The 10,570-nt window shown below is 42.1% G+C and overlaps 1 protein-coding gene across 1 annotated transcript; it reads right to left on the reverse strand.

The window, feature by feature from the left end:
• Positions 1–4,297: 4,297 nt before the first annotated feature.
• On the reverse strand, positions 4,298–9,748 carry NME5 (NME/NM23 family member 5; the record flags this gene model as incomplete). The annotated part of the gene is made up of 4 exons (XM_008947412.1): positions 4,298–4,384; positions 7,417–7,535; positions 8,515–8,615; positions 9,543–9,748. Coding segments are annotated over 4 exons (513 nt in total), but the record flags the coding sequence as incomplete, so codon positions are not given.
• Between the last annotated feature and the right edge of the window lie 822 nt (positions 9,749–10,570).

Here is a 10,570-nt window from a genome sequence, read left to right on the forward strand (position 1 = left end):
TGCCACCCAGTCAGAGAGGACTTTACAGCACCTGAGAGAGATAAGAACACACAGCCAGCACGGCAATAAGATGCTTCTTTTGGAAGGGCAGAATTTCCTAACCTGGCAAGACCCTGGAAATGTAACAACCACCAACCGTCCCCTTGCAAGGAAATAAGAGCTGAAGCCTTGACTATAAATAGATTATAAAGAAGCATGAGAGGTTTGCAGAGTGGTTTTACTAAAGGCAAGAGTATTTAGAAGCAAATTAGGGTTTTGCACATAAAATTTGCCTGAAATTTAGGATGAGCTCATATTTGGGATTGCTCAGGCCGGCAGCCTGGGGCTGGCAGACTGCACCCAACTGCCTTTCAGAATTCTCTCTAGTCATACAGAAGATCCATCCAGGCTGACCAGGAGATCCCAGGTGAGAAGATTTTCATCATTTTTCTTTTATTTTTTAAATCACCATGCAGAATAGTGCCACAGCCAAGCAAGAACGAGTCAGGCAGCTGTCCTCAGGGGACAAAGTATGGTGCCAAACAAGACAAATGTAGTGCACCCAGCAAGGTGCTACATGAAGAAGTTTCTATGAAAGCACCACCTCCCTCAGCTGTAAACTGTTACTCCTGGGCAGTAAACCAACAGGAATTCTTAATCCTTCAGTGTTATCATTATTAGAGTATCATTCACCCACTTGTCCACAAGCTGCCTTCTTCTCCCTCCAACTGCTTCATCTTACAACAATGCCTCCTTTCTGGCTCACAAGGCCAACAATAGGCTCTCCCCTGAGCTCGTGGCAGCATCTCCAGGAACACTTGGCAGGAGGCAGCATTCGGGTGATTTGTCAGGCATCCTCCCAGGGAGGCTCAACACATCAGTCATGCTGCTGACACTCTCCACAGCCAGGGGAGCTCATGGAGGACTTCCAGGTCCAAGCAGCTGCTCTTCATTGACCATCCAAAAAAAAGACAGCAGAAGGAAGTCCTCATTTCCTGTGATGGTCCTTGTGACGTGCCTGTGCTGGGCTGAGCTAAGCCTGTGTGAGTAAAGCAAAGCAGCAGGTAATGAGCAGAGGACTGAAGTCGTATTTCTAGCCCAAGAACAAATCTGGCCTCTAAGCAAAAACAACTGCAGGTTACCTTTTTATGATGTGCAAAAGGTTCCCTCTTTCCAACAAAATTAAAAAAAAAAAAAAAAATCTGAAGAGTAACTATTTTTAAAAAGAAAATTAAAAAACTACCATATTTTCATCACACTATTTTCAGAGGATGCACTGTTGTTGGGTAGTGCCAAAAACAACCAACATTTGCTGTCCAGAATAACAGAAAATATCTTGATCTGACTGCTCTGACTTAATTAAAATTAACTAAGACCCTTGAGTCTTTAAATAAAACCTGTCATGAATGTGGCACCAAAAAAAAATGTAAATCTGAGTCACTCCTTCCCTTCTTATAGTGTCGTGAGAGAAATGTCCATCAGTTTATCACCAGTGTACCAATTTTGCTTAGGTAACTGTTGTTTAAAGGACAGTCAAGATTACTAGCTTTAAGACAGACAAATCCTCCCCCCTTTTCCTATGCAAGAAAGACAAGGGTTTGCAAATCTCCATGTAATACCTTTTTTTTTCCCCTTAAAATTGCTGAATTAAAGCCCTAAGCTCTGAGCAGTGATTGATTTCTGAAGCTGGGTGGGGTGGAATGTTCTGACTTACGTGGACAATGGGGAACTGGCTTTGACTGAGATTTCTGCCATCTTTAAAGTATGTTCAAGGTTCCTGGTGGTTTAATGTCTCTTAAAGATAATAAATCCCTTATGAGACAGGAGGCTGAACAATCATATACCCCAGGCTAGGGCGACCTGTATAGTTCCAAGAATAACTTCCAGAGCAGGCGATAGCAAGCGTATGATAAACAAAGTTCCAGGAGAAAGTCTGTGGAAAGATCCCCCAGAATTATGGGAAACAGACTGCACTGCTGGTTTTATGGACACAGCTCCTTTCCAGCACTCAGGCAGTAAAACTAAAATAAACTCCCTCAAAGTTAAAAATACCCAATAAAACTCAACAGGCAAGGTAATTATTGGACCCGACAGAGGGAGAAGACAGGTCACTTGTTCCCACAGAGAGCTGCTTACCTTGCTGACACCAAACAGGAAGACATCTTTCAGTTCATCTGTTTTTTCCCCAAAACTACATTTCTGTGATATGGATTTATAATACTGGCCAAGCCCACAGCACCCTGGGCCACATAAAGATCAAAAGAAATGTAAGCAGCAAGTCCTCCAGCAGCCTCTCCCGTGGTGTCACAGCTCCCCCAGGGGACCAGGCTGGGTGTCCGTTTTACATTGCCAGGGCTGACTGCTGCCCACATCCTCCTCACCAAAGCAGGTTCCTCAAGACCTCACCTGTGGGGCTTGCTGGGTCACTCCTTGGTGTGCAGATACAGCCAGTCAGGTCAGCATCCAGGGGATGAAGCTGTCTCCTCTCCTTTTACCTTTCCCTTGGCAAAATGGAAGTGACCATTCAGTCAGCAACTGAAGCTGCTAGCTCTAATATTAGAGAATAAATCCAGGATGAACACACACATGAATGACAAACTTAATATTGCCTGGGTTATAGAGGTAACATTTGCAACCTCAGCTGCTTTTGTCCTTTCTCCCAGCAAGGACCCTCACACTCTCTAGGAAGTTCTGACCTCCTATAGGTACACAGGTCTGTCACAAAAGCAAAACTGAGAACACCAGCAGTAACATAAAGGAGATTTTTATTGCCAAGCAGTAGCACATCAAAATAAGCAAGCAAATGCCACAGGAACTAACAAAATATAGGAGAATGTGTGACAAATTCACTGGATTTTAGTTTCTGGCATCTTCAGAAAAGATTTTTTTTTGTTTGGCTGACAGGAAACCACAAAGCAGAACTGTCCTGTAATTGGAGCAATCAGACACATACGGGGACAATAATTATAGGCAGAATAAATTACTTGTAAACAGATCCATTTACTGCATTTCTAACCACCTCAGATGTTTTTTTCTTCATATTTGTGGGTTTGGGCTTGCTTTTCTTGTTTCTTCTCCTAAAAGTCCCAAGATTTTTAGGTCTCAGTACTGCAGGGACCAGCTTTCTAAACATTTGCTCTCTGGGCTGGCAACAGTGGTTTATTCCACTGAGAAGATAAACAATTAGCTTAAACAGTTTAATGTTACAAATGACTTATGTTCCTGGTAATTACTCAAGTTGGGAGAGCAAGTGTTTTTTATGAAGCAAATTATGAAATTGCTTGTTTGTTTGGCATTAGTCAAGCATACCAGCAGTTCAGAGCTGTGAAAATGAGGTTTCTCTCTCTGTCCTAGCCAGTCAAACCATCAGGTACAAAGCTTGAAGTTACCAGCACAACTATAGCTCTTTTAATAAAATTTAAAAGCCCCATGGCCCTTCAAAAAAAAGTCCAGTTACTTTAGGGAAGGTAATAGTGCAGAATTAACCCATTCCCTGTTCACCAGCATGGTTCCCAATTCTCAAGTAGAGCACATTAAAGTTCAAGGGTAAACAACACCACAAGGAAAAGAACAGAAATCTGCATACCTTTCAAAAGCAGGTGAACACAGAAAACACCCTTAAGATGAGCAGTTCCTAATAAGCACCTTCCTTTCAAACAAATGTTGGAAGACAGCATTAGTCCTTGACTAAAATACACCTTGTGGCTGCTCATGGAAATCAAAGGCTGATTTATAACCACTCTGCCTTTCACCACCACTGCACTTCCAAGTAACTCCCTCAAATTACATTCCAAGTGAATCATCTTGGAGAGTGACCTTAGCTCAGTGATGTCATCAGCAATTAGAATGCTAAAGTTGCTAATATGCCTCCAGTGATTGTTTTTGATGTCCAAGTAACTCCCTTCATAACGGAGTCTGTGTCTGCTAAAAACCCACTGGATCACAGCTCTCAGTTTCACCAAGCACAGGACAGCTTATGGCATTTTGGAATCTCCACTGGTATAAATTTGATTCTCCCCAGACAGCAATCAAGGATAAATGGGGAAAATAGCAGTTAAGTCACATCTGATGGGAATTTTGTCTTTTTCTAGACACCAAAAATTTATCATGTCATTCTGCATTCACTTTATTAATAGGAAAGCTGCTAGAACTGTTAAATCTTGGTTAAAGGTGAGTTTATTTATTCCATGAAGAATCAGGTAGTTGAGACAATAACACTAACTTCAGATAATATTGATTTACCTAGCCAAGGGATAAACAGAAACTGAAAATACACATCTGTTAACTTGGAAGGCTTGAGATGGTTTCCACTGAGCTCTCACTCTTGATGCTTTTCTTCAGTGCTCTGATATTGTAGCCTGGGTTTATTAGGATTGTGTTCAATCAGCCAGTCAGCAAGCCAAGTCTGTGGAACAAAAAACCCAAACGTTTTCTGTTGTCTTCTAGTGTCTGAGAGAATATTAAAAGCATTGTCTGACCCCTTTGATATGGACACTCTCCTACTGTGCTGCACAATTAAGACCCTTCCAAAAAAAAAATGGACATGCAAATAACCTGCTTTTTTTTTTTGAAAATGCTCACAGTTTATAGAGCTTTTGAGCAATTCACAGTGACCTTCAGAAGACAGCTTTTCCTGGCAGTGTCTGTCTTTGTGTCTACAAGAGAACATTTGAGCCATACTTCAAATAATCTGATAACTCCTGTTTGGAACGAGGCTGTACAATATGCAGGAAACTGCTTAAGGAAGGATCACTCCTGACAACACTTGCAGGTACTTTGTGTAGAAATCACCCATTACAAGTGCCAGTCTCCTGCACTGAAATCACCCTACAGTACCTACAACGCCAAAACAAAACGTGGCCACTTTTTGAAATTAATCTTACAAGTTTTTCAGCACGTTGTACTTAAATAAGAACGTGGGAGGCATGAATGCCCCCGAGTCCCAGCTGCAACTGCCAAAGTCTTGGCCTGGCCCTAGGCAAATTAACCCTTTGCCTCGATCTCTCCACTTGTACAGAGAAGGTTTTAACACCTCTTTATTTGCTTCACAAGGCTGTTGCCGATGAGTTTCTGGAATGCTAAGTACAACAAACGTCATAGCATGTTGTGAAGTGAAGGAATTGATAGTATAGGAGAGCAACCCTTTTATTACCAGGTACAAAAAGAGACAAGCAGAGTCTATGACAATCCTCTTAGTCACCAGTAGCAGAACTCAAGACAGAAATGGAAAACAAACCCAACCAAATCCCAAACCACAAAAGTCCAAAAGCCCTTCAAACGACTACTTGGGAAAAATAATTTTTTTTTAAATCATTTGAGCCTGATTAAAATTATCCTGTGTTACTTCAGGAATTGGCTGAGCAACCTCTGTGCTGCTAGCAAGTATTCCTGAGTGGACAGGTAGCTTCTGAGGTCATCTTCAAGAAGAAAGAAAAACAAAATTAAAAAAAGGAAAAGCAAAATCACCTGTCCTTCAATTCCTGGAACAATATCAGAGAGAAACAACATTCCATCAATATCCCTGCAAGTCATCTAGCAGGTAACAAAGTGAAAAGCCAACAATTCAGAAAAAAAAGTTGTAACAGAAGGAAAATGTTGATTTGCTACAAGGTCACAGGCATTATAGACAGGGGAGAAGGAGCAAACACCATGTTTTCATTTTAGTAAAGCTACTGACACTATTTCATGGAGCTTTATAGCTTTTTTACAAGCAAGGAAAGAAGGAAAGAATGGTCTTGACAAAGTTACTACTTGTTACCACATAGCTGGCTAGAAAATTGTGCTCAGAATGCAGAGATTCATTGGAAGCAAAAAATCAAACAATGAGTTAGAGAAATCTGATTTTTTTTTTCTTCTTACAAGTCACGTTTTAATATAGCAAAGATAAAGCTGAAGGCAAAAAAAAAGCTGGTAATGCTCCTCAAATATGCAATAGTTTGCTGCCAATAAAAAAACAAAATAAAATTTTAAAAATTAAATTAAAAATTAAAAAAGAGTGATATTACACTGTCTTCAATAGCCTCTAGGGACAGGAAAAAGGAAAAAAGCCCCAAACAAGTAATGGGCTAAGAACTGGAGCACAGCAGATTTCAGCTACCTTTCAGTGAAAGCTTTCCCATTAGGTAAAATTAAGCACTGGAACAGATTGCCTGGAGATTCTCCATCACTTGGAGATCTAAAGAGCAGGCCAGACAAACACCTAATAGGAATGGTTGGATACAATTGGTCTGGCCTTCGGGCAAAGGGATGGATGAAAAGGCTTCTCCAGCTCTGTTACCTAGACTTCTGTGGTGACAGTGCCAGAGATACAGAGAAAGTGAACAGGTTATAAAGCTGGAACAAGCCCACAACATTTAAACTGACCCCATATATACCACACAGTTCCCACAAACACACCTGACTATTTTTCCGGGCTTTTTTCTCTGAAATGTATCTTTCAGAACAATGCAATGTTGATTAAAAGCCTGATAATGATGTAGAATCCACAAGTGCCACTGAGTTGTCTCACTGACTAATTATCTACATTCTTAGAGAAGTACTGGTGTGAACGACTTGAACTTTAAGAATGCATAAAACATTTACCGTATTTTTCCAGATGAAAGAAAGCTAATTTTGTTTAGAGGCTGAAAAGAAAAAACCAACATCCAAACACCAGCACCACAAACCAACCAACAGGAAATTAACTCTGATCTTTCCACCAAGAACTGTTATGTGAATGATATCCACGGCAAGAAGGAGGAATATGTGAGAGGAGGGCAAGATGCATCAGCTTGATAACTAGAAAGGGGTCACAAGAAGACAAGGATTTTCTGTAGATCAGCTTAACTATTTAAGGTAGGTTTCACTCAAAACGATCATAATTCCTTTTCCTGGTGAACTGTGGAGCAACACAAGTAAATGCTAATCAGTGCAAAATCATAGCTTATCCTAAAGAAGAGTTAATAACATTAATTTAAATAAACATAACAAAGATAAAGTGTAGACAGCTTTGCTAAGAACTCTACAGTACTTTAGGCAACCATCTAACTACCACCAGTGTGATTAGCATTTAATCTCACTTAGTATCTGTTGTAGGAGAGATATTTCATCTCAAACTCACCTCAGGAACAGTAAATAAAGTAGACACTTATATCTGACATCTTACAGCAATACCCACTTACTTTCCCAGCCATCAGTAACAACGACATGTTAGAAAGAGCTTCATAGAAGTCACCCAAAACCCCCTTCTTTCATCAAGGCAGATTTCAGTCACTCCTGACCCCATTTCAACAGTTAACAAACCACTCATCCTCTTGAAAGGCACAAGTTATTTGATTAGCTCATTAGCGGGTGGCCAGAACAGCCCAGCTCTCTAACAGAAGAGTAACTTCCCTACAGACAGGGGCTTTACCAACACAAAGGGAAGGTGCCCCAGCGCCCGGGGCAGAGTGCACACACCATGGGGTCCGCAGGCTTCTCCTTACACAGCGCCGTGAGCCCGGCCAGCAGCGTGGGCTTCACATGCAGGGCCAGGTAGTCTCGGGCTCTTTGTCCAGCTGGAATTGGCTCCAGGATTGCTGCAAAGAGGAACCGCAGGGGTTGGAAAGCAGCTCGCAGAGTCCTTCAAACAGGCGTTCTCTCCAAGGCTGTTCAGACACCAGCTGCTGTTTTTCTTAATAAGTTAATAATACATAATGGGTTTTATAGCTTCTCCCACAACAGACTGCAGGGAAACTACCTGAACCCCTTTACAAAGCTCCTGAGGTAACCTTACTAATTGGAGACAATTATGGAAGGGGAGGAAAGCAGATCACCTGGGGAAACCTACACCCTTCAAGATGTGCTGGTGGCAGGAGAGGAACGACAAAGCCCGTGCTCAGTACCCCCCTCTTGCATTGTGAAGCTGGTGAACCCCCTAAAAATCTCACCTTACATCCTGCTTTGTCACTAGGGCAAGGAGAAGAGCTGTGGCTTACAACAGGCAAAGCTGTAGGGAAGTGCAGCATCTTTTACCAAACTAAGTGATAGCTGACCCAGACAGACAAGCTTTTCTAGCAGTTTCCCCTGCAGCTTTCTGTCAAAGCACAAAGCCACCTTTCAACTGTTACATCACCAACAAGAGATCCTCTCCCAGGCTCTCCAGGTTCTATGGCCCATTTCTCTGGCACTGCACTGTCAGGGGAGCATCCAGTTGCTGTTAAACAGGAATTACACAACTTGAGCCCATAGGTGAGTCAGTCATCTCAAGCCAACAGGATTCCCCAGGGCTGACAGTGCCAGAAAAACACTGGAGTGTAACAGCTTCCCATTTCCTCTCATTTAACCATCTCTGTCTGCTTCAGTTCCCAGACCACAAGAGTTTGGAAAGCAGAAGCAATCTCTGTAATGGCTCTTCAAATAGGGTAAGTTTTTCACATCAGAAAATATTAGCTCATACGTACAGCAAACAAACCTCTTCTAAATCCCACTGTATCTAGAGTCTGGACAGAGGCAAGTAATAACAGGAAGGACACCATCCCCCCAAAGATTACCCAGATATTATTTGAACCATTTTACCTTCTGGAAACATGAATCGAATTTCCTTCTCTGCTGAGGAAATGCTGAGACTGCCATGAAGTGCATTCCTCAGATCATCAGTCCCATAGATGGCTCTTAAGCTAAAAACAAGAGAAAAAGCTGCTTGGTAGGCAACTGCAAATCCTTTCCAAGACTCTACACTCTGACAGCATACAAAAGCAATATATAGGAATTCATTAACCAGGCTTAATTTTGGTTTTAGAAAAAAAATATGTGGGTGTTTAAAATTTATGCTCATGCACTCAGCATTCTCCATCAAATGGGTGAACTTTACATATTTAAAAAAAAAAGGTGAAAAGCTGTGTTATACAAAACTGAGGAGATAACAGGCCACTCAAAATCTGTATTTCTGTTGAGTTAACAGTGTTTCAGAGCAGCCCAGAAAGCCAGTCACCTCCTGGGCTGCACCAAAAGAAGTGTCACCAGCAGGTCAAGGGAGTGGATTCTGCCCCTCGGTGAGGCCCCACCTGGAGTACTGCACCCAGCTCTGGAGCCCCCAACACAAGAAGGACATGGACCTGTTGGAGCAGGGCCAGAGGAGCCCTGCTTGATGTTCTGAGAGCTGGAATACCTCACCTGCAAGGACAGGCTGAGAGAACTGGGGTTGTTCAGCCTGGAGAAGAGCAGGCTCCAGGGACACATTATTGTAGCTTTCCAGTGTCTGAAGGGGGCCTACAGGAAAGCTGGGGGTGGGGGCATTTAACACTGGCTTGTAGTGATAGGATGGGGGGTAATGAGTTCAAACTGGAAGAGGGGAGATTTAGATTAGATGTAAGGAAGAAGGTCTTCACTATGAGGATGATGAGACACTGGCACAAGTTGCCCAGGGGGCTGCGGATGCTCCATCACTGAATGTGTTCAACATCAGGCTGGTTGGGGCTTTGAGCAACCCAAACCATTCTAGGATTATATTGTAAAATAAAAAACAAAAAAATAAACAAACAGAGTGAGAAGACAAGAGAAAGACAAAATCCTACCAAGCTCCCCAAGGCTAAACAGTGAGTTACCTGTGAGGGTGAGTTCTCCTAGCTTTTAAGGTGTTTGATGGTCCAAGCAATTCCTTCCAGTAAGAGACTGCTCGATGTCTGGCAAGAACCATAGCAACTAAAGGTCCAGAACTCATATAGGCTGTTAAGTTAGGAAAAAACATTTTCCCATATTGGTCTGCATAGAAGTTGCTACATTGCTCTGGGCTTAAGTGGAGCTTCCGTTTCTGTTAGTGTAAAAGGAAAAAAAAAAAAAGAATGAAAGAAAAAGCTTGTCAAATTAAGATAGGACAAGGTGACAAGCTATCTTCAAGTGCAGGAGAACAGACACAGAGTAATGTCCCAACCTCAACTAATCCTCCCAGCTCTGAGCCTCTTTGAGATACAGAGTAACAAAAAGCAGTTTTCCAAAGTTAATTAAGCAGACAAATAGGCCATCTGAGTAAGATACAATTTTAACCTGCACAAACTCCAGCGTTTTATAGCTGCTGGATGACTTAAAGCATAGCCAAGGCACAGTACAGAAAAAAGTGGTAAGCATTACAAGGGCAGGGGTTAATTACTCATCCGCTCCAGCATCATTTTTTACTTTTAAACAATTTTCTCTTCAGCCCACACGGCTAATTATGGAATTGTTCTAATTATCACTCAGTACTCAGCTTTACAATTCTCACAATAGCTGCCTAGCCTGCCGGCGGCCAGGATTAGGACAAGTCTGGAAGGTTAGCAGAAGGCATACGGCAGTCACGAAAAGAGAAGTAAAGGAAAAAGAGTTTTGAAGTGCTTTTTTTGTGCCTGAACTCAAACAAGAGTAGCCTAACTTCAGAGCCCTAAGGCCAAAACTCACTGGAGGCATCAGGAGGCGCTATAAACACCTTGTTATTAAAAAAAAAATATAAACAGAAAAGATCTAACGGCTCTTTCTTGCTGATTCATTTTGTAAAGATGCAATAATGACACCGAGAAGCGACGGGAAGGCATTAAAAACGCAGACGTGGGGGCAAAGGGCGTTTCTCAGACCAATGACGCGAGGAAGAGGAAGGCGGGTC

The sequence above is a fragment of the Merops nubicus genome, unplaced genomic scaffold (assembly GCF_000691845.1).
Source record: "Merops nubicus isolate BGI_N331 unplaced genomic scaffold, ASM69184v1 scaffold32799, whole genome shotgun sequence".
NCBI classification, from domain to species: Eukaryota; Metazoa; Chordata; class Aves; order Coraciiformes; family Meropidae; genus Merops; species Merops nubicus.